Genomic DNA, 23088 nt, shown 5'->3' on the forward strand with positions numbered 1-23088 from the left:
GAGTCCCTGGACGCCCCCCACCGGTGACGGGGACCCCCCAGGGGCTGCCCTGCCCTCCGTCTGCCGCCGTGTATCACCCGACCTGCTCCCAACTCCCCACGTGTGTCTCCATCAGTCAGGGTCACAGATGATGTCGCCCGGATGTCCTGCCGCCCCTGGCAATCCCCACCCTGAGGGACCCCTGAGATTCTCGGAAATGTCCGATGTCGCCGTAACTGGAAATTGGCCCGTGATCGGGACTGTCAGCACCTGCTCGCTCCGGGCTCCTAGGAGCTGACGAGGCAGTGGGCTCGCGCGGTTATTAAAATGCTGACTGCGGATCCAGCCCTTGTTCTTCGGTTTGCTCCAGAGGATGCGGAGGGATGGGGAGGAGGGGGGAAAGGGAGGAGGGGAGGAGAGGGGAGAGGGAGGGGGAGGAGAGGGAGGGGAAGGAGGGGAAGGAGGGGAGGGGGAGAAGGAGGGGGCACAGTGTTAGTGGGAGCAGCAGGATTCTCCGCCACAAGCCGCGGGGCGGGAGGTCCGCGATCCCGGCCGCGCCGTGTCTCCCCCGCTGACCTGGCCGGCGTGAGCATGTCGTGAGCATGTCCGGAGGCAGAGATGCGCCTCTCGTCGCGCCTCCTCCTGGAACGCGATGGTTTTCCCGGAGCCCGAGCGGTCAGCATCCCAGGGTGCCGGGGGACGGCTCTTGGCAGGCGGGCGGGCTGTGGCCGGCACACTCCGTCACCCGAGGGCCCCTGGTGCTCCGCCGCCAGCCTCCGTCCCGCGCCGGCAGGGAGAGTCTGCAGGTGTCCAGCCCAGGGGCCCACGTGACGCGTGGTCTGCGTGGACCGACTGCGTTCGCGGAGCGCCAGGCTGCCAGGCCCGTCCACACCGCCCTCCCGTCCTCTCTGTGGCTGCATGACAATCCCCGGGCGGCCGCACCACGTGTCGGATATCTGTCCCCTGAGGATGGGCATTTGGGCTGTTCCCGCTTTTGCCCACCGTGGATGGCGACGCCGTGAGGTGTGTGCGCACCTGCGGTGTGGACACGGGCTCCCGACACGCTGGGGCAGACACCCGGGCGTGGCACACGGTCACCTGCCACCCAGACCGGCCTTCGCGAGGACGCACACTGCCTGCCTCCAGGGCAGCCGCGCCGTGTGCACACCCGCCACAGTGCAGGGGGCCCCGCGTGTCCCCGCACGCCCCGACACCTGGTCACGTGGTCTGAGTCATTCTGGTTTAAGCCCCTTCAAGGTGACATAAGCACCGGGCTGTGACCGAGCGCCCACGGCCCTCTGAGCTGCCCCCACAGCCTGGTCGCCGCCCCACGTGCTCCCTGGGTCTCTCCCTCCTTCACAGGGACGGGGACAGCGCCGAGCACCCGCGTGTGCCCAGCTCCCCACGGCCAGCAGCCCCCACCTTTGCTCGTGGGCCCGACCTTTCTCATCTGGAAAGCGGGCGCAGAAACGGCTCAGCCCTCGAAGGCGGGTGTGCAGCGCGCCGAGGGTGGGCCGGGCGCCCTGAGCCGGTGTGACTGTCGCGGCCGTGACACACCTGTTACCCAGGCGGCGCCCAGCACCTGCCACCCTTCGGCCGCCGAGGTGTCAGCACGCGGGGCTGTCGGGTCTCCAGGACCTGCTCCGCAGCTATAGCTTCCCGGCGGGTCAGAGGCCGTGCGAGCAGCCTGCTGAGTGTCCCCACGTTCCCAGGACACGCGCCCGCCGTCCCCCTGGGCGTACCAGCCGCCCTGGCTCCCACGTGAGCGGAGCAGGGGTGGCCGGCGAGGCGCCCGGCCTTTCAGCCTCGGCGGGTCCAGGCACCCCCAGCCCTCAGCCCCTCACCAAGCAGGGCGGGGGCGGCCCGGGCGTGGCCTTGGGGCGACGAGGCCGAGCTGCGGGACGACGCGCATCAGCGCAGAGCACCGAGGGGGCGGCGCTGCCACGTTCAACACCTTCCCCGCGCGGCGCGCTGCACCCAGTGTTCCTGCGGCGCCGGTCGCACGTCTGTTCTTGCCGCGCTTCTGCTTGTGTATCTGGAAGAATAAAAGCCCGACCGCATGAATGTTCAAGGGGTAAAGATGTACAAGTTCATCATGAGGGACTAGAAGGGGGCAGAAAAAGTCAAGAAATGGTCGAAGATACGTGAAACGTCCACCACTTCCGGAAGGGACAGGGACTCCTGCACGTTGACGACACAGGAACAGGTCCCTCCGCCAGATGCGGGCAAAACACGCAGCGGTGACGCGGGGAAGGAATCCCAGGGCCGAGGGCGGGACGCGAGGCCCCAGCTGCCGCGTGCACAAAGCCAGGAATGAAGCCGGGCCACGCGGTCACGCCGGGCGGGCACGGAGCTGTGCTGAGGGGGGCGGGGCCGGTGCAGGGCCGGGCACCTCCCAAAGGCGGCGGCTACTGCTATGGCCCGTCTCTGTGCAGGGACCCCCAGGGCTCCGCAGGGTCAGGGCGGGGGTCGCGAGCCTCTGCGGTCCAGGCGAGGCGGGAGGCCCCTGGCCACATGGCCCCTCTGGCTGGTCGTCCAGGCCGCCCTTCAGGACAAGCAGCGCACGTGGTGCCCGCGAGGTCCGCTCCAGCCTCCCTGACATAGCAGGTGGCGGGCGCCCGGGGCCGTGGGGCCAGGCCCTGATCTACGCCACGGCCCGTGCCCACGTGTAGGAACGGGGGACCGCGAGGCACAGCGATCTCACCCCCGGCTCCCCCGCGGCGACCTGGACACGCCGAGTCTCCTGCATGCACAGTGCGGGGCTCATGGGGGTCGTGCTCACGGGGGTCGTGGTCCTGCTGCCAGCCGGGGCCTGGAGCCGGTCCTCCGGGTCGCAGGGGGGACTGAAGGGCAGCGCGTCGTTCTCGATGAGCTGCGGGCAGCGCAAGGAGACACGTGCCCTGAGGGAGCAGCTCACCTTCAGGAAGGAAGAGGAACCAGGCTCTCACGACACAGGACAGGACGCGTGGGAGTGGCTGCCGTCTGCTGGCAGCGGGTCACACTGGCATTATGACCGCTCGAGGGGTCCAAGGAACAGGCAACCCTGACGGGTGAGGGATATTGGAGGAGCACAGCGTGGATGGTGGCAAACTGGCCTTTCCAGCCGGGCACAGTGGCAGTGGGGGTCCCCCCGGGGACGGTGGTAGTGGGTGTCCCTGCAGGGATGGTGGCAGTCGGGTGTCTCCCCGGGGATGGTGTCAGTGGGGTTCCCCCCGGGGACAGTGACAGTGTCAGTGGGTGTCCCCCGGGGACGGTGTCAGTGGGGGTCTCCCTGGGGACAGTGTCAGTGCGGGTCCCCCTGGGGACGGTGACAGTCGGGTGTCTCCCCGGGGACGGTGGCAGTGGGTGTCCACCGGTGACAGCAGGATCGGCATGTCCGGGAGAATCCTGTCGTGCTGCTGTGGGCTCCTGAGGCCTCGCAGCCCCGTGAGAGTTCAGAACCCAGTGACTGGGGGCTACGGTGTAGACAGCAGCGTTCAAGGAGGAAGGCCACATGGTGCCCACACGGTGGGGCTGGCCCTGCGGTGAGGGGTCTGCGTGTCCACACTGCAGGAGGGTGAGGTGCGATGGGGGGGGTTGGACCACACGAGGCCGTTGGACACGACCAAGCAGGCGCCGGCCGCCCGTGGACGGTGCTGGGTCGGCACCATAAGGGGCGGGAGGAGGAGGCGGCACGTACTGCACTAAACACGCTGCGCGCGGGACGTCGGGTGGGAGCAGAGCGTGGCCCCTGGGGGTGAGCAGGGAGGGCCCTCAGCACTCCACACACAGGAAAGGGGCGCCCAGAGCCCCGCGACCCCGCCGCCCCCTCCCTGCACACACCCCTCCCCCCACAGCACAAGCGGCTGCACCTCACCTGGTTTTTCAGGGCTAACGCGAGCGACCGCAGGCTCCTCGGTGCGTGCACGTCGGGGACGGCTACCCTGGGACAAGGGCCCTGTGGACGCGACTCCGAACCACGTCCCACGTCCCTCACCGGCAGCCGTGGCCCACGTGCACACGGAAGCGAGCGCGGTTTCCGAGCTTGAACGATTTCTGCACAACCGTCCGCGCCTTTCACCTTGAATTCCCAAGAAATGACACAGAGGCCTCAACCCTGAAGGGTCGCGTCACGTACACAGATGCACGCACATCACACGCACACACGCGTCACACAGTCGTAGGCGCATGCACACGTCACACGCGCACGCACATCACACACCTACACCCCCCCCACAGGTCATAGGGACACACCCGCACACACATGCACCACACGTGCACGCACGTATCCACACCCCACGCGTGTCCGCACATGCCCCATGACACGTCCCGCAGGCACAGACCTGCTCCACTCGGGAGCCCCGCCTCGCAACGCCCGCCATCCTGACGCCCGAGGGCTCGTCCGCTGACACGCATTCTTAAATAAGAATTTATTTCTTATTCCTGAGGTTCTTAAATAAAAGCCCACTTGCTGAATCGGGGTGTCCCCGCCCCGGTCCCCGGCCCTGTCGGCGGCTCTGAGCGTCCTGTGTGAGGCCGGCCCTTGGAGGCTCGCTCGCTCCCTGCGACGGCCCCTCTCCAGGCGTGTTTACCGAATCCGTGTGCTTCTCGCGCTCCACTGTTGGGCGGAGGTCGGGAGACTTCTGGGCGCCGCTGTCGTCCCTGCCCTGTGGTCACGGCGACGGGCCTTGGGCAGTGAGCCCTCGTGCTCCGGGGGTGGTTTGCATCGGACCTGCCCTGCCCCTGGCCTCCCCTCCCCTGCCCCAGCCCGTGCTCTCCCCTCCCCCCGCCCTTGTCCTGCCGCCTGCAGGCCGGAGCCAGTCTGTCGGAGCACCCCGAGCTCCCACAGAGCAGCAGGCCCACAGGGCCCAGCAGAGCCTGCGTCCTGGACGCCCTTCCCACGCTGGCGGGTGGCGCCAGGTGCTGCTGCCCGTCCCCATACTGCAGCACGAGCGAGGGGGCCCAGTGGCTCTGGGCCGGGCGACTGCACCCCGCTCCGCGGCAGAGTGGCCCCTTCTTGCCCTGCCCCGTCTGCACAGTTTCCCACCTCGTCCGCGTCTTGCTGGATTCTGCGTCTAACTTTCCCTGATTTCGCCCGGTCCGTTCTTTCTGGGACCGGGGGTCCGTGTCCCTTCTGAATGCACCGCTGGGGACGGACCTTAGTCCCACAGGAACGTACCTGCTGTGGGGGGGGGCAGCGTGACGTCACCGGGAGGGCACAGGCAGCTCTTCTACGACCGGCGCACAAGTCAGACCAAGAAAGGAAGATTAACCCGAAGACCGTGAAGTCCGTCTTCCCTCGGGCAGGCGCCGACCGGCTCGCGCTCCGGACGCTGGGATGTGGGCTCCTGAGGAAGGTCGGGGTGTCCCCGGGCCAGCCTGCCCCTGCCCCACGGCTTTCTCATCCCAGGTGCCAGGACCGGAAGGGTGTCCTGGTGGGCTCCCCGTGTTCCCGAGCAGCCGCCCTCAGCTCTCGGGGCGCGCGGTGCAAACCCAGGCCTGGGAGGAGCCAGGGCCACCCTCGGGGCTCCTGGACACCAGGGCCTCCTCCAGGCAGCGGCTCGGGGACTCGGCAGCTCCGTCCTTGTGCCCCCGAGCCCTCCAGACAGGCTGACCCTGGAGCTGCTGACCCCAACCGGCGTCGGCCCCCGGGGACCCAGCCTGCTGGAGGGGTGCACACCGACCCGCCCCCCCCCCCAACAACCAGACCCCAGCTCCCGAGGAGGGGGGCAGCTGGCCTGGCCCCGCGGCCCCGCTCCAAGGGTCCCGATGCTGGATGGGAAGGACCCACGAGCGCTGGGAACCAGGCCCCCCGCCCGGCAGCTCCCTGTGGCCCTGCAGCGGGTGGAGACCCCGGCCCCGCAGGCCTGGCAGCGCCCACCTGTCCTGGCCGAGGGCCGCCGTGAGTCGCCGTCAGGCCCGTGCTATCGGCGGGCACCACTTTGGTCTGGGCCTGGCCCGGCGGGGGATGCGGCCCCCACCACACCCGTTTCTGGGTGTTTCCTCAGCACAGCTGGCTGCTGGGGTCAAGGAGGAGGATTTGCAAGCCAACAAAGGCCCGGGGCTTCTGGAAGCAAGAAGGAGCCCTGGCGGCTCCACGGCCCCCTGGCAGCCCGGGGCCACCACACGCCCCCGGGGCAGAGCTCCGTCCGTCTGTCCGTCCGCAGGCCCTCACGCCCACCGGCCCGCTCCCCATGGCCGGGGCCACGCTGACTTTGAGGGACGCGTCCCCAGGCTGAGCTTGGCTGCGGCTACGGGCTCCAGGGGCAGAGAGAGGAAAGGCCGGGCTCTCGGAGCTCCCCATTCACCCCCTGGGGGGCCCACCGGCCCTGCTGTGCGTCGTCCAGGGCCTTCCTGTGAGTGCCCCCATGAGAATGGCTCCCCAGGACCCCGGCTGGGCCCGGAGACTGCCCCCCGCCCAGCCCCAGGCTCTGTCCTTCTCTCGGGAGCATGGCCTCGAGGACAGAATTTCGTGGCTGACGACCAGCCTCCCCACAAACCTAGGAGTCCCAGACCTCACACATCCTCGCGGTGTCTCTGGGCCCCTCCGGGAGGAGCAGAGGAGCCCGGACCAAGGACCCGGCACTGTCCAGGGTGGAGGGGCCGCAGCAGGAGGCCACCCCTCGGACCGCCTCTCCGTCTCCCATGAAGCAGGCCACAGGGTTTAGGGTGGGAATGGGCCACGGCCACCCCGGAGCCTCACCAAGGCCTCCTCCGTCTTGGCCACGCGGGGGGCCGCCGGGGTCCCTGTGCCCATTCGCGGGGCCAGGTCCACACCCCTGACAAAGCAGGCGGGAGACCCAAGGGGAGGGATGTCGCCGGGCGACCCCGGGAGCCGCCTGCGTGCAGTGCCGGAGCCGCCGGGAGGTCTGGGGGAAGCCGGGGCCAGGGCTCTCCCTGGCCGCGTGACAGGTGCAGGCGCTCGGACCGCAGGCTGCACCAGGGCCCGCAGGGCCCCGGCTTCCTCTCCGCTCCCACCACAGGCAGGGCGCCTGCACCGCGTCCTCCCCGGGAGCCCCAGGAGCCACCCTGGGACCCACCGTGGGGACACAGTACGCGCTCCGCCCCAGGGGCTGGGCGGGCCTGACGCACACCTGCGGACGACGGGGCGGTGGACGCCTCCACACACAGAAGAGCACGGAGCCGGCTCTCCGGGGAGCCCTCCCGGCCAGGCCCCTCGGGAGGCGAGGCGGGAGGTGGCAGGACGGCCCCGTGGTTCCCCGAGGTGTCTCGGGGTCTGCAGCAGCGTGAGGGCCCCCCAGAGGCACTGACCGCGGGGACCGGCGCCTCCATGACCTTGGGCGGCCCAGGGACTTCGCAGGTGTCAGGATGTTGGGGTGGGGACGGCCCTGACGCTGTGCAGCGCCGATGTCATCGCAGGGCCCTCAGCGGACAGAGGAGGACACGTGAGGACAGAAGCAGCGCTCAGCTGGGGTGGGGGGTCTGGGAGCCGAGGGCGAGGCCGGGAAGCAGCACCTCCCCCGCAGCCTCCCAAGGGCCCGCCGGCAGCACGGCACCGTCAGCTCCGGACAGCGGGTCCCAGCCCTCGGGGGCTGCCGGGGTCAGGGGCGGTGCTCCAGGCACAGGGGTCCGCCCGGCCGGGTCACGCAGCCTCCCCCGCGGCCCGCGGCCACACCACTCAGAGCGGAGGGCCCGGCGGGGCAGACCCGACGCAAGGCGGCCACACGGACGGCACAGGTGCCCGCTGGGCGAGCAGAGACTGGAGCTCCCCGGGGCAGGTGCAGCCGCGCCCTGACCGCCCAGGCGGCCCGTGGGCCCTGACAGCCTGAGCACCGGGGCGGCGGCGGGTTCCGGAAGGGCCCCGAGGGCCGCGCCCGCCGCGGACGGCAGCGCTGCTCAAACGGCCGGTTGGCCAGCTCGGTGCGGGGGGTTTCTGGCGGCTGGAGCCGGGCTGCAGCTCGACGACATCCTCTCCGCGAGGCTGGTTCCCCCTTCGCAGGAGCGGCTGGTTTTCACTGCGGCTCTGGCCGGGGTAGAGCAGGCTCCTCCTGCTTCTCGTTTCAACAGAAATGAAGTTACTACGTTTCTCCAGCGAGAGGCAAGCTTCAGGTCAAGTGTGCAGACGCCAGACGGCGTGTGCACGGAGGGCCGTGCCGGAGCCGGGTGTGCGGACCGAGCCGCGGTGCAGGCGTCCAGGCCTCCGGGTGGCAGGGGCCACGGCAACATGACCGGGAGCTCGCTGTCCCGCGGCCGGCACTAGGGCTGAGGGCCGTCCTGAACGTGGCGCCCGCCACCCTCCTCGAGGCCCAGCCCGGGGTCCTCTCCCAAAGGTGCCTGGGGCCCAGCAGCTGTGACAGGGAGGGGAGGGGCGGCGTGAGGCTCACCAGATGCCCGACGAGGCGAGGCCACCGCGGCACTAGCACTAGCAGGCAGGTGCGCTGGGGTCGGCGGGGGCCGGGGGGGCACGAGCGGGGCCAGGGGACTGCGTTCTCGGGGAGGGCGCAGCCGAGAGCTCCGAACCAGGGGCCGACGGACAGCAGCCTCTGGCTGTGGACTCCGCTCAGCCCCGCGGACAGCCGCGACTCCTGACGGAAGGGTCTAGGGGCCGACACGGCAGGGGCCTCGGGTGTCACCCCGTGTGTGGGGCTGGGAAGGGAGGAGGGGGGCAAGCCGCGGGAGAAGCAGCCAGGTCGCAGGCCAGCGTCGGCACGACCCCACGGCGGGCACGCCGGTCCCTGGCCCCCAACACCCGCCCCCGCCCCGGGCCCCAGCTGCTGACTCCCTGCCTACCTGCGCCCCGGGGACCCCCGACCACGCTCACCGGCCGATCCGTCACCCGCGGCACCGAGTCCCCTTCGGCGGGAGCCCTGAGCAGCCCGTGCTCACGGGGAGCCGGGCCAAGCGCAGCCCTGAGGTGAGACTAAACCCTGGCCGGCCTGCAGTAAGGGGACCCTGCAGGGCGTCCCCCGAGCTCCCCGGGTCCCCCGGAGGAGCCTGGGTCTCGGCCGAGCACTCACGCCAGGGCCTTCCTCAGCATACAAACCCCGAGCGCGGGCCGGCGGGGGGCGCACCCCAGGGGCCAGACGTGGGCTCCAACGCGGCACCCGGCCGCCCGTCCTTACACCCGTCATCGCGGTGCAAGGGCTGGGGCCCCTGTTCGCCTCGAGTGGCTGGAATATGAAGATCGAAATGGTCCTCGGGCCTCCAGGCTTTTACGGAGGGTTCGGGCCGAGCGCACTCCACCGCGACGTTCAGGGGAACGTGGTGCCTTCGGGTGGAGGGACGAGGTGTCCACAGCGGTGACCTCCCCTCCAGGAGGGCTGCCCCACAGGACGGGGCTGGCGGGCAGCGGCGAGTGCCTGGCAACCTGCGGGCGGGGACTCCTGGGGGCCTGCACGTCCTGGAGGAAGCTCCTGGGGGAGGGACCCTGTGCTCCCTCCTCTGTGCTGTCCCTGCCGCAGCCCGCAGGGCGTCCACCCACCCCGACACGCTCCCTGAGGCCCTGTCGCTGTCGGCCCCGTCCAGATCCACCAGGAGCAGCCAACGCTGCCCGAAGCCACTGCCACTGCTCTTCTGCGTCACCCCCAGGGCCGGCCCGGACCCGCTCGGCCGACATGCTCGCCTCACTGCCGGGTCCCGGGGCCTCACAGCGGTTTCCACTTTTGCACACGAGGGATCCGAGCCTGCGGCTGCGTGCGGTGCCAGGGACTCAGGAGGCTCCGCGAGCACCCACTGCGGGGGGGTTGCCGTGTGCCGCTGCGTCTATGTGCAGAGCAAAATGCTTCCTGGATCTTTAGCAGACTCCTCGCATGGCCTCCCTGAAAGAGGTTAATTCCCTGCAAGTACACGGCACTGAACGGGGGTGGGGGGGCTTCCAGATGCGGGCGTCACCAGGGAGCTTCCCGGCCTTCACTTAGGAAGCGTCGCTGATGAAAAAATGGGGTACTACTCTGATTAGAACAATTCTTTATTTAAGAATTTCAAGTCAGTAGCGCGGACAAATGAAACGTAGTGACAGGTCTAATGAGGAAAATCACAGCGACTGCGGCACGGCGGCACCGAGCCGCGTGGACGACCACAGGCTACACGGGGAGAACTCAGGCTCTTTTGGGGGAGGAGTTTCTTTCCGTATAAAGATTCATTTCAGAGACAGAGAGCACGCGAGTGGGGTAGGGAGCAGGAGGAGAGGGAGAAACCCAAGCAGCCTCGGTGCTGAGCGCGGAGTCCGAAGTGGGGCTCGACCCCGGGACCCTGAGATCACGACCTGGGCCGAAATCAAGAGTCAGATGCTTAGCCGATGGCGCCCCCGGGGCAGTGGTTTCGAACGGGGTTCCGCAGCCTGGGGGCCCCCAACACACTGGGGGTATCGGGGCTGGCGGGGGGGCCCTTTCCCGGAGGCTCCCCTGTTCAGGTTGGGGACACGTCGCTCCACGGGGCCCTCTTCCCCCTGAAGTCCACGACAGTATGAAACAATCCCTCCTGATGGGGGTGGCCGCGGAGTCTCTGCCTCTGAGTGCTGGCTCGTGATCTTCCCAAAGCAAAGCCTCTGGTTTCCAGCTCTTATTTCTCTCCAGATATAAAACCTAGAATTACCCGGGCACATGCTTCATTCATCGAATCCTGACCAGCCAGGGGCTGCCGCCTACTCTTTCCCTCTAAAAGCCCAAATGTATGACAGTGATTGTGGCTCTCTCTCCGCCCCTACTCTGCCAAGGCCCCACAGCCTGCAGATCTGCGCCCAGGGTGGGCATGGACTGTGCCTTCCCCCAAGAAGCAGCTGCCGGCCTGCCTTTGTTCTGACATGTGTGCGGCGCAGAACCACCAACCCAGAAACGGGTCACTGGAAAGCAGGACACAGAAAGATCCCAAGCCAGATTAGCGGCCAGCAGGCTGCTGGGGAAAAAAAATGGGCTTTGGAGAAACAGGATGGGTCCTGGCAAGCGTCCGCGGAGGTCCAGGGCCTGCAGGCTCCCCTGCCCCAGGGCCGAGCCTCCTCGCCTGCGGGAGCCGTGCTGGCGGAGCGGGGCGGCCACAGGACACGGCGACCTGCTGGCCGAGGTGGACGGAGGGAACGTTCTCTAACTCCCTTCGAGGGGCTAAATGTTCCTAACCTCTCTGGGTTACAAAATTTGACGGAACAGAAAAGCTCTTTAAAGAAAAAATGAGCACTTTCTCCATGAGACGGAGCCGGTGAGCAAGCCTGCGGACGTGAGCGCGCGGCCGCAACAGCACAGCACCTGGTCCTTGGCGCGCTGAGACCCCAACACGGCGGGTTTCAACACGCACGGTTTCATTCAGCTCTGGGGTTTTTTGGGGTTGTCGGCATTTCTGCGAGGCCAGCTGCTCTGAAGTACGGAGACCCTGCAGGGGCGCCTCCCAAACTCCCAGGTCTCCCTGGAGAGACGCCCTGGTCACTGTTTATTTGCTTTTCTCTGCCCGGCACTCACAGGCCGGCAGCACCGGGAAGTGAAACAGAGGCTTTCTCAGCACACAAACCACCAGCGCGCCCCCCACGGGGTTAGGTCACCGGGCGCCCCACACAGGCTGGGAGGGACGGACGCGTCCGCGGGTGGAGTGAGCCGCTCCCACCCGGCGGTCCTGACCGCACAGCAGAGCCGCCCCCCGCCCCCCGGTGGGGACGCTGCCGCAGAGAGCGAGCTCATTACGGCCGAGACATCGGGGACAGCCAAGATAATTAAAGAGGTTTTTCTTTTCCTTCCTCTTCTCCTTAATGGTTTGTGAGGCACTTAGTCCAGAAGACACTGCACGGCTGGCCGGGTGCCGAGTGCACCTCCACGCAGCGGTGAGAGCAGGGTTTCTCAGGGAGGCGCAGAGCTTCCACCCTGAGGTAGGCCTCCAACTCCCACGCTGCTGCTGGGAAACTTTCTTTTCAATTGTAAAACACCCCTTCCCCAAAAGGGAAGGTGGGAAGGGGAAAGGAAGAAGTGGGAGGGGAGGGGGAGGGCAGGGGAGGACTGCCGAGGGGCGGTCTGCGGCCTCCTCTGCCTGTCCACCAAGGGGATGGCGGGCACCCGAGTGGGCACCCGAGCGGCGGCCAGGGCAGCCCGCAGGGCGAGGAGCGGAACCCTACACTGCATGTCGCTTCTATCACCCAGGTTTAAACGGGGCGGGTGGCCAGGGGCCTGTGTGTGGGGCAGGGCCAGCCTGGCTGGGGGCTCCCGTTCCTGGGACGTGCAGCCGTTCCTGGGACGCAGCACCCACCTCTACAAGGGCCGGTTTCCCAGGTTTCAGTAAAGAGAGGAGCCTTTCCGCCGTCTGTACTCGTCACTGCACTTTCTGAGCTCGTGCTCCCCTCCTGGGGGGGTTTCAAGCCCGGATGGTGATGGGCATCGTGCATGTTTTCTGACGTTTCCTTGAAATGCACCACACATCCGTGTCCTCCCACGGCGACTTCCTCCCTGTCCTGGCCTCCCCCTCCCGCCGCGGGTGTGCCGCCCAGCCAGGTGGAGTCAGCGCTTCAGAAGCCCCGAGTCCTGGCCTCTGTCTCAGTAAACCAGACCCACGACAGCGCACGGTGGTGAAGTGTAAGCAAACACGAGTGTGCACACACGTGACGAGTGCAGGTGCAGATGTAGGATGCAGGGAAACACCGTGGAAGCAGTTTTATTTCTTGAAGTCAGAGGCCACCAAGTACAAGATCTGCAGGACACAGAGCACAGCTGTAATGAAAGGAGCTTCCTCTAGTAATCTGGCCTTCCACAGCAGGGTTCTCCTGAACAAAGCTACAAGCTGCGGAGCCTCAGGAGCCTCGTAACCCCGAGGCCCTCCCCGGGCTCAGCTACTCTACAGGGAGCCTGCTCTGGCCAGGCCGCGCCCCAGTCCGTTACCTTCCCCCCGCGTGTTAAAGCTACGTGGAGTCCACAGGACGCGGCAGGTGGCAGCCTCTTCGTCGTCGCCGCGATGCAGCCCGTAGGGGGGCGGGGCGGAAGTCCGTCACTTTAGCCAGATCCACTTGTCACCCACGTCTGCGTTGTACCCGGGGCAGTACTTGCGGCCTGGCAGCTGTGGGAGGGAAAGCCATGGTCACGACGGTTGACGAGGCACACGAGCCCCACTCGCCCCGGTGGCCTCTATCGACCCGAGCGCCCTGCAGGGATGGGGCTCTGCGGGCACCCACATGTGCAGGCGCCTGTGGGGCCTCGGTGTGAAAACGCAGTCATGCTGAAGCACCCACTCACACCCGCAGAGGGCACTGCTCTCCAGGGTCCTGGCTGCAACAGCACACTCGGGGGGACTCCGGTGGGTTTACCACGGACCCTCCGCCCTCCGGGTCTACGCAGGCAGGTCACAGAGGCAGACTGGCCCCTGGCGGGCTGTGTGTCGGGGCAGCAGTGGGGCTGGGAGGCCAGAGGTCTCCTGCCGGCCCTCCCACGGCCTGCAGCCAAAGCCCACTCCCACGGGCAGAGGCGTCTGCGGCAACACCAGGCACGGTGGGCTCTGGGTGGCCACGGAAGGCAGCACCGGCCACAGCGCGGGGCAGCCCGCAATGGCGCTGCACACGACTCACCCTGGAGGGAAGGGCTGCGTGGGGCCGGGCAAACACTCGAGCATGTAGGCTTTGCCAAGTTACTAAATGGGAGCAAGACACTGAATTTATGTTTTCATGTTTTCAAATCAATGTGGACAGATCTGTATACACTACGTACAAAAACCTTCCATGTTTTGCCCTTAGGTACTAAAGGATTTAAAAATAAATCAGTCCTTCCTTTATCTGTGGCCACAGCAAGGGGAGTCCCGATGGAGGTTGCGAGGGCCGCCGCCAGGCCGCACAGAGCTCTGCCGACTGGCTGGTCCCGAGGCCCCGGACCCGCACTTTCTCCCCACTACCTGCCCGGCAGCCCCGTGCGGGTCACGCAGGTCTGCAGGGGGATTCTGGAGGCTGCGGCGGAGGCCGGGCTGCCGGGGGCTGGCGGCAGGGCTGAGCCTGGGCGTGTCCAAGCAGGGAGCTGGACATGGGCAGAGGAGGCAAGGGCAGGCTGGCTCTGCTACTCAGGCTGGGACACCCGGTGCCAGGGGCACTCGGAACCCAAAGGGAAAACACGAGACAAGACCCAGCTCCCTAGGAGGTCAGTCTTGGGGGGAGCTGGGAAGGGAACGGGCCCCACACACACCCACAGCCCAGGGCAGCACCGCACAGAGCGGGGGACACTCTGGGGAGAGGCAGGCACCCCGGCTGCACACGGGCCACAGGCAGTGGCAGGACGAGGCCAGTTCTTCCGCTCTCTGGCTCTGATGAGCACCAGGGCACCAGTGGCTGCTGGGCCAGGCCGGCGGCAGGCAGCGCACCCCGTGGGGGCCACAGGAACTAACAGTCATGTTGGGCTCCCTCACGCGTTAGGAGCTCAGGAAGCCCCGAGTGAAGGAGGGGAGCAGGGAGGGCAGGCGGCGGCCTGGCATGGACACTGCGCGGGGAAGGCGAGGGGCAGCTCCAAAGGTGGTCCGAGGCTCCAGACACGGAGCTGTGCTGGGATCCACAGGTGTGCGCCGCCCCAACCGCTGAGGGTGCCCAGGGAAGAGCAAGGAGATGCCGTGGGGACCCTGACCTGTGGACGCAGACGGCCTGGTGAGTGGGACTGAGGCAGCCTGGGGCAGTCGCCCTGGCTCCAAGCGGAGGCCCAGGGAAGCCAAGGAAAGGAGGGCAGAGGGGGCAGCTCAGGGAAGCTCGTACTACGAGGACGAGCACGGGCGTCCATGGAGTGCCTGCGTCAAGGAGGGGGACCGTGTCAGGTGGAACAACACCCCGAACCCCAGGTCCTGGGCCTGCGCGAGCTCCCACGGCACAAGGGGCTTTGCAGATTGCCCTGGACTGTCCATGCGGGCCCAGGGTCGGCACAAGGGGCCCACGAGGTCGACGAGAGGAGGCGGCCAGACCACGGAGGCGGGCAGGAAACAGGCCCGCCCCTGGAGCGTCCAGGAGGAACACGCCCTGAGCTCATACCCCCGACCTCAGAGCTGAGACAACACAGGCCTGCTGCTTCCACAGCTTGCGTGAGGGCGCTCGTTGCGGCAGCCCCAGGGGACACACCCGAATGCTCTGCCTGCAGGACACGCGGGGCACGTCTGAACAGTGAGGCAGGGCACCCGGATGGAGGCCCCAGCTGCAGAGACACCAGGCGACCCGCCGACAGCAAGGATGAGGAGGGAGCGCAGGCCAGGGCGCCCTAGGCTCGCCTCCCCCCAACTGCCGTGTAGGCACGGTAGGCACAGCAGCGTCGGCAGCAGAGGCTCCACAGGGTCCAAGAGCGGGCCCACCCGAGAGGGACCCCTGTTCAGCTCTAGGAGCACCCGCAGCACTGGGTCCAGGCGCCAGAGCGTGCACCTGTCGGGGGAAGAGCTCCGGAAGGCTCTCCAACGTCACCCGTGTCCCCAGCAAGGAGCATGCGCTCCCCGCCACCGTCCGCCGGAGTCCGTCGCTGAGGAAGGGCTGGTGTGTGGCCGTGTGGGCCCGCCTGCATCCTTGCACAGCGAATTTGAAGCCACAGAGCAAAGCAAAGCTCGCACGCCATGAGAGGCGCTGAGCCCAGCCGGAAGCTACGCGCGGCCTCACCAGCAGGCTCCCTGGGCCTCTCAGGGCGGCGTCCCTGGACTTCGATTCCGGATTCCCAGGTCCCTGCCCAGCGCGTGTCGGCCAACAGAGGCCCCAGGGAGGGTTTCTGCTCAGAACACTTCACGCTGAGGGAACAAAATTAGCTGCTTCTTCCATGTTACTTCCTATGTGCATCTGCTCGTTGAAACAAAGCTGCGAACGACCAAACTACCCCTGGAAGGGTGCATGCAGGAGAAACTTCCCGCAGGGCTGCCTCTCCGGGGCCCAGGAGCCAAGGAAGGGCGGTTCGTGCTGAGTGCACTCCCTTCCTACTACTTTCTACCACACGCACTTCTTTTTCCTTCCCCCTAAAAGAAAGGCTACATAGCTTGTCCAGGTCAACGGCCAGAATGTCCACGGAACTAGAATCCGAACCCGCGTCCTCTGGCTGAGTCCACTCCCGCCCGCTGGGCCTCCAGCTCCTCTGGCCCCGGCACCCCCTGAGCGGCCAGGCCCTACTCTGTCGAGCTTTCCTGATGAGAAATAACCCTCCGGTGCATCCCTCCAGATTTATGTGCTTCAGACGAACTTCTAGAAGTGGAACTGCTTACTCAAGGAAAAAGTAAACAATGAGCAGATGCTGACACAGCAATCAGGATGGGTTTCATTTCCCATGCAGAAGACTCTGGTCCAGATTATCACGCTGCTGCTCACACTGTGGGAGTCAGGGCTTCCAGCTCCCCTGGGAATTTACACCAGGCTGTTGGCCTTTTACTGCCCGGTGCCGGGTCGGCAAAGCCCCGCCTGCAGACCAAATCCGGCCTGACGACCATTTTCCGTAAAAACAAGGTTCGCTGGAGCTTGGTCATGTGGCGTGCATGCTCTCCGCCCAGCAGGGGAACCAACTGAGCAGTTGTGGCAGAGGGGGCATAAACCTTCAATTATTTATTCTCTGACTCTTCCTAAAAGCAACAACGACATCAAAAAAACCCCCACAAAACCATGCTGCCCACTGCCCTAAGGGGAAGGACAGGACACTGAACCTGATTTTACTACTTGGTGAAAAGTTCACCTATTCAACCAATGCGCTAAGAGCCACACGTGCCAGGTCCCATGTTCGGCAACGGGGCCACGGAGCTCCAGGTGAGGCTTCAGAGGCGGCTAAACGGGCACCTTTTGAATGCAAAGTGATGCCACGGAGTTTGACTGTGAGACTCTATTTTAAACTCCAGGATTGTAGAAAAAGATCCCTGCCACTCAATGCTCCGAGCCAGGTCAGTATTTGTGCCATGAGGTGGCCAATGAGGTCGGGGGTCACACACGGAGGCTTCTCCCAGCCGCTTCCCTCACGCACACAGCGGGGACGCTCTCCACACAGCTTCGGATGCCAGCAGCTTGGACACAGCCCAGCTGAGAAGAAGTCACATATATTCACTGAATCTCCTGGGAAAAAACTCCGAACTCCATCTACATGTGAAGCACACTATGCCCCGGCAGTGTTTGAGGCGTGAATCAATCCCACTTTTTCTGACCTCATGAAATACTTTCCTCAGAAAGTGGAGGTGCCTGAGGCTGGAGAAACCCGGTCTGACCTACAGGAACAGAGGCTTCAGGTACAGACAGGACCTGCGGGTCAGCAGAGAGGAGGAACGGCTTAGGTGGCAGGACGGGGAGCGAGGGCGACAAGACTGTGCAGAGCACGCCCTGTAGGAGCAGCTGCAGTGACCGCAGCCCACCTGGACCCCCATACCCTGGCCAGCGCTGCAGCTCGGGACGGGCCACATGAGGGCCACCAGACCAATCCACCACGGACTCGCCCCTCAGCCGTCCGCATCCAGACACTGGACGAACAGGTCAGGGTGGCTAGCACCCGTGGGCAGAGCTGGGGGTGGGGGGTGGGGTGGGCAGAAAAGGAGCCCTGATTGGGGTGTGTGTGTGTCCCTGCACGTGTGGGGTGACACTCCCGGAGACGGGCAGCGTGACCGAGGTCCCAGCAGCCGGGCTCACCGCACACCGGGGTACCGGGTTAGCCCTTCCCTCCAAGTCCAGCTACGTAAGACTCACCAAAAAGCTAAGACATCAAACTCAAACCTGCAGAGCGGAAGCTGATCTACGCCAGGCAGAGTAAGCATCCTACCGCTCTTCCAAGGGAGGGAACACGATCCAGTACTCAACACCAAAGAACTCACCATGGACAGCAGTCACTGGAAGGCCTCTAGCCGTGTGAGGGGGAAAAGGTGACCCATGTCCAGGGAAGAACACATCAAGCTGACTCAGAGGTAACGAAGAGGACGGATTAGGAAACAGGACCGTTAGAAACCTATTATAAAAATATTCCATATGCTCAGGGAATTAAGTGAAAAATGAAAGTCAATGAGAAAACTGGAAACATAAAAAGAAACAAACTCCTAGGATTGAAAAAACAGATTTCTGAAATAAAAATCCACTGGATGGGTGTGGCTGCCACAAGAATGTGCCGCTCCGAGGTGCTCACAGTGCCAGCAGCTGCCCCTGCGATCCACCACCCTGGTCCTGCTGTGCCACGACCCCCCCGGAGGCGGTCACTCAGCCAGGCTGGGAGCAGCAGAGCATCTCAGCCCGCCTGCTCCAGTGCTCCGGGGGGCCGTGGGGCTCCACCGACAGGTCCCACTGGCCCTGGGCCACCCTGCGCCGCTGCTACGCCACACTGCGCTCCTCCTCTCCTGTCGCAGACGGCACAGGGCACCAAGAACTAAAGACCCCTCTGCCCCCCGCACCACATGTCTTTCCCCTTTCCCCTTCCCAGGTGTTTCCCCAAGTCTCAACATCTGATCCATCTTGACTTGTTTCTTGGAGGACCCAAACTAACCCAATGGAATTAAAGCATATCACATAAACACAAGGACACAGCTGTGAACCTGGAGACAGGACAAGAGAAACTATCCACGGTGAGGCATCGGAGAAAAAGGACAACAACAAACGGACAGAGTCTCGGTGACCTGTGGGTCACTGTCGAGAGTCCTCAGAAGGGGTTAAGAAAGATGTCTCGGGGGGATCCTGACTGAACGTGTTACAAATGATAGGGAAACGATGGACGGCTCACATCCGAGGCGCTCCGTGAGCCCCAAGCAGGATAAACCCAAAGAAAGCCACCCAGAAGCACAAGGTCGCCAGGTGGCTGGGACGCAGTGATAAAGACACGGAGAGTCTCAGAAGCAGCCAGAGAACATGTCCCTCGGGCCCAAGGACGGCACACGGTGGGACCTCAGACTTGTCCACGAAGCCGAGCGGCCAGGGGTGTGGGGGGGACCTCAGGGTGTCGGAGGAAACGAGCGGCCAACACAGGAATCTAGGCTGGGTGACGTTATATATGAAAATGAAACGGAAGCGCGAGTATCTTTCTTGAGCAAGAGCTAGCGGTTCATGGCTGGCAGACCCGTGCGGTGGGAACGGCTACTGCAGGAGGCGACTCCGGCCGCCCGAGCCGCCACACGGAGGCCGGGGCCTGCACAGACAGCGCGCAGACAGGACAGCTACGCGCCAGGGTCAAGGGTCATGGAAACATCTTTGCTCCTTATAGAGGTAACTGACCGCCTAAAGCTACGTGAGCTTTATTACACGTGTGAAGTACGCTGCACGAGGACAGCCTTGCCGAGGCCAGGGGCCTGGACGGAAGCCACCCGTCGTCGCGGGCTGGCCGGATGTGGCTGGCCCTGTGAGAGCAGCCGCTGGCGAGGGGCAGACGCGCACCCTATCAGCCCAGGGCAGCCGTGAACGGCGCAACAAGAGGTGCAGCAGCGGAAATGAAACGGAAGAGGACGATAATCAACTAAGCCAAAAGAAGCCAGGAAAAGAGCAAAGTAACTCTGAACCTCACTTGCTACAGGGCTGAAGTGTGAGAGCGGGTCCCTGCTGGAGGAGACCTCGCCTCTACCTGGGAAGGGCCCTCCCAGGGCCGGAGGGTGGTGGCAGGGGCACCGCGTCACCCGCTCACACCCGGCCCCCTCGTTCTTACCCCGACGGCCGTGGCTCTCGCAGCCCTGCACACCGGCCAGCGCCGGCCTCCCCCAACGTGCGGCCAAAACCGCTGCTTTGTGAGCAACCTCCCTCGGGGAAGAGCAGGCGGGGAGCCCCGGGACACGGCCTCCAGGTTCCCGAGAGGGCCGGTGACTGGTCTTGGCCCCCTGCTCTTGTGGGGAGGTTCCTGTGGCCGGCCACCCCACACAGCCCTGGCGCTGACGGGGCGACCGCGTCCCTCGTCTCTCCTCCTGGTGCTCGTCTCTGAGTGACGCCCAGTGCAGTCACCTGCCTAGTTGTCGATGCAAGTCCTGCTGCCGGCACCGCCTCATGCGCTCTGACGCCACGAGGGGCAGGCGGGCACCGTCTCTCCTTGGAGAGACGTCAAGTGACCTGCTGAGCCACCTGGCTGCTGGCGGCAGGCTGGACCCTCACGTCTCAAGTCCAGGAATATCTTCTGTGACACCGCGTACGCGTTAGTTGAATTAAACAGCAACTCCTCGTGTGCGCGGTTGAAGAAGATGTCGTAGCTTGTCTCTCTCACCCACACGCTGCCTTCATTGAGTTTTACCGAATTCCGTTCATTCCCCTCATGTTCCCGTCACCCGCCAGTCCGTATGCATAGAGCTCTGCTGCTCCAGTTTCTGCCCGAGAGGGACCTGGGCATGTGCTGGGGCCCGGCCCTTCCTGCCCACTGGCCTGGGGATGGACTCTCATGGTCTCCCACCCCTCAGGTTCACTGCAAAGTCCCGCCGGGGAATTTCTGGCTCCTGGCAGTCGTGTCGGGGGCGCTCAGGGACGCTCACAGTTCCTTAGCTGAGTTCTCCTGGAGAACTGTATACATGTATCAAGTCCTTTGTTGTGTGACTGTCAAAAAGTGAATTTTTAAAGAAAGATTAAATGAATCTGTCTTGGATCCGCTTCACCCCACTGGGGGCAGGATGTGGGTTCTAACAGGTATGACGGATTCTGTTCTTTCCAGATGCTCTGAGGAGCTCAAATGGCTAAGTAAGTCTGGAGTGATGAGGATTCCAATTTTCACTCTGTTATCCATTATTACACATAGAGGCTAATGAGCTCTAAGGACATTTCTTTGATTTTAAAGAGCACTGAAGAAATTTAGTGAAGTCACTTCTTTGATATACAATTTCCCCGATTTTCCATTACTGCTAAGCATAAATCAAATCGAAAAACTAAAATCAACTCCCCCTCCAAAATCCTATTTTATCAAAGACAATTTCCAAAAGCCATCTTTTTAAGAGTGTCTTCTATTTTTAGCACAAACACCACAACCTGCTACAAATACATCCCTACTTAGCTGCCAAACCCACTGCCATAAGCATCACAGGATCATACACTTTAAATGACTCGCATCAGCTGTGAGTGGAAAAGCTCCTAACTCAAACCCTTGTTTGAATACCTGAAAATAGTATTCTTTGCAGAAATTCTGAAACAGAAGTACTGGCCGAATACACTGCAAAGTCCGGGCACCTGGGGTTTGTCAGGTTGAGTGCAAGGATGTTACACTGTGACTGGACCTCAGCAGAGGCACAGACACTATGGGATACCCTGCAAGGACACTCAACCCAGAGGACCTGGTGCAAAGTCTCCCCAGGGAACACGTTATCTTCCACACGTAGAAATCTAAACAACGGGGCACACGGACCGGTGATGAGCGTGAGCCTCAGCCACGCGCCCTGCACGGAGCTCGGAGGTGCAGCAGCAGCGCAGCACATCTTAGCGCGTCTTCCAGCCCTGTGAGCAAAGGACAACTGAAGACTCCACGCGCTCTTGCTCTTAAATGAACTTCTAAATGGAAAATCTATAATTTAACACAAACAACCGGGTACCATATTAAGTTCTAACTAAGGTCTGAACGTCGAGAGGACTCCAGGAAGCTAAACGTCAGCATGTTGAGGTCAACTGACCCTGAGGCTCCCCATGTACCGAGAGTCTGTCCTTATCCAAGTGAACACAGAGGCAAGAGCACACGGTGTCAACACACTCCAGCTATGAAGCGTCGCTATTCTAGACAATGCTAACTTGGGGCTGAGACAAAAACAACTTGAGATAGTAAAGAAATAAAAATAGCAGGAGAGAAAGCAGAAGACTCTGTCGTCCTGGCAACTGTCTCGGACACAATCAGATTCGTGGAGGGAGCACCGTATCTTAATAGCATCTGGCCTCCCTAAATTGAAAAGACACTGAATCGGTAAAGCGGAAACCAATTCACAGCTCGTCTGCCCCAAGGAAGGACTGCACAGAAATAAAAAGTGACCCAATACAGTATTTGAAAAATGACTTTAAAACATGAGCAAGCTGCTATGCACACATCAGCACTCACGTGTGCGTGCACGGGTCTGTTCCAACAGCAGAATGGGGGCCGAGTGAATGGGAAACGTATGGATATGTATTCCCAGACTCCAGATGCCGTGTCCCTCTGCAGATGACACTTCAGAAGAACCCAAAGATTGCTCAGGCAGTCCCCTGGAGTACCACGGGCGCCTGGGAGCCCCCCGGACTCCAGCCAGACCAGCAGCAGAGCTGAACAAACAGCCAGGTCACAGGATCAAGAAAACAAAACTAGAATTTAAAATCCTATTCAGGGCAGCCCGGGTGGCTCAGTGGTTTAGCCCCACCTTTGGCCCAGGGCATGATCCCGGAGACCCAGGATCAAGCCCCACATCGGGTTCCTGCATGGAGCCTGCTTCTCTCTCTGCCTCTCTCTCCTCTCTCTATATTCTCATGAATAAATAAAATCTTTAAAAAAACAAAATCCTATTCATACAGACTCTTAGATCCTCTCTGTCCTGAGGTCACCAACACAGCTAACCAGGAAACGCTCACCCCCATGTGTCACGCAGGGACCCCAGGCCCAGCTGTGCACGGGGTCACCCCAGCAGCCCCTGGCTGGCTGCTGTGCAGAAGGGGCTGCAACGGGGTGGAGCCCCCACATCCTCCACCTCAGCCAGCCTTTTAGCGCCTGCAGGCTCATTCACCCTTGGGAAGAGTAACAGCCCGGACGCCCTGTGGCAGCAGCATGGGGCCCTGGGCCCAGACCCTGGGAATTAGCCATCCTGGGGCCCTGCTTCCCCATCAGCCCTGCCTCTCTACTCTCGCCCCTGCCCCAGGTGCCCTTGTCCCATGCACCCCACTTCCATCCTAGCCATTCCTCCAGAGACCCTCTCCTTCTTACTGCCAACCAGCGCGAGGGCTGCAAGGCCCTTCAGGAACCTAGCCCGGGCTGTGTACCTGCCACTAGCCAACAGGAACCACTCACTGGCCATGACAGTGTCTTCCAAACCATCGCCCCAACTTCAGTTCTCCACATCTTCCCTTGGTAGGGTGCTACCCTGAGCTGCCCCCAAGCCTCATGGTCTCCCAACTCTAAAATTCACCCCAGAGGGTTTCTGGCAGTAAATGAGCAATCCCGAATAAAGCACACAGATCATCATACAGGACTGATGAACGTCCTTTCTACGTCTTCTCCTCTTCCTTCCTTCCCCATTACCTGAGCTGGTACCCCCAACCCTGCCGCTCTGCCTCTAGCCTTCACTAACACCCAAGACCCCCGGCCCCTCTTGCACCTGGCAAACCTTCATCCCTCAAACCTCTTGAGATTCTTG

General features: G+C 63.7%; 1 protein-coding gene across 2 annotated transcripts in view; it reads right to left on the reverse strand.

Annotated features, from left to right (window-relative positions):
• Positions 1–12527: 12527 nt before the first annotated feature.
• The window catches only part of NDUFA10 (NADH:ubiquinone oxidoreductase subunit A10), a 48231-nt gene continuing 37670 nt past the window's right edge, over positions 12528–23088 (reverse strand). The window contains exons 10-11 of one of the 2 annotated variants that reach the window (XM_072796927.1): positions 17015–17092; positions 12528–12942 (exon numbers count right to left, since the gene is read on the reverse strand). In XM_072796927.1, coding sequence (XP_072653028.1) covers positions 12874–12942; positions 17015–17092 — 147 coding nt within the window. In that variant the 3' untranslated portion in view covers positions 12528–12873. The remainder of the gene's footprint in view (positions 12943–17014; positions 17093–23088) is intronic. The other variant, XM_072796928.1, reaches the window with a different exon arrangement.

The sequence above is a fragment of the Canis lupus genome, chromosome 24 (assembly GCF_048164855.1).
Source record: "Canis lupus baileyi chromosome 24, mCanLup2.hap1, whole genome shotgun sequence".
Classification (NCBI taxonomy): Eukaryota; Metazoa; Chordata; class Mammalia; order Carnivora; family Canidae; genus Canis; species Canis lupus.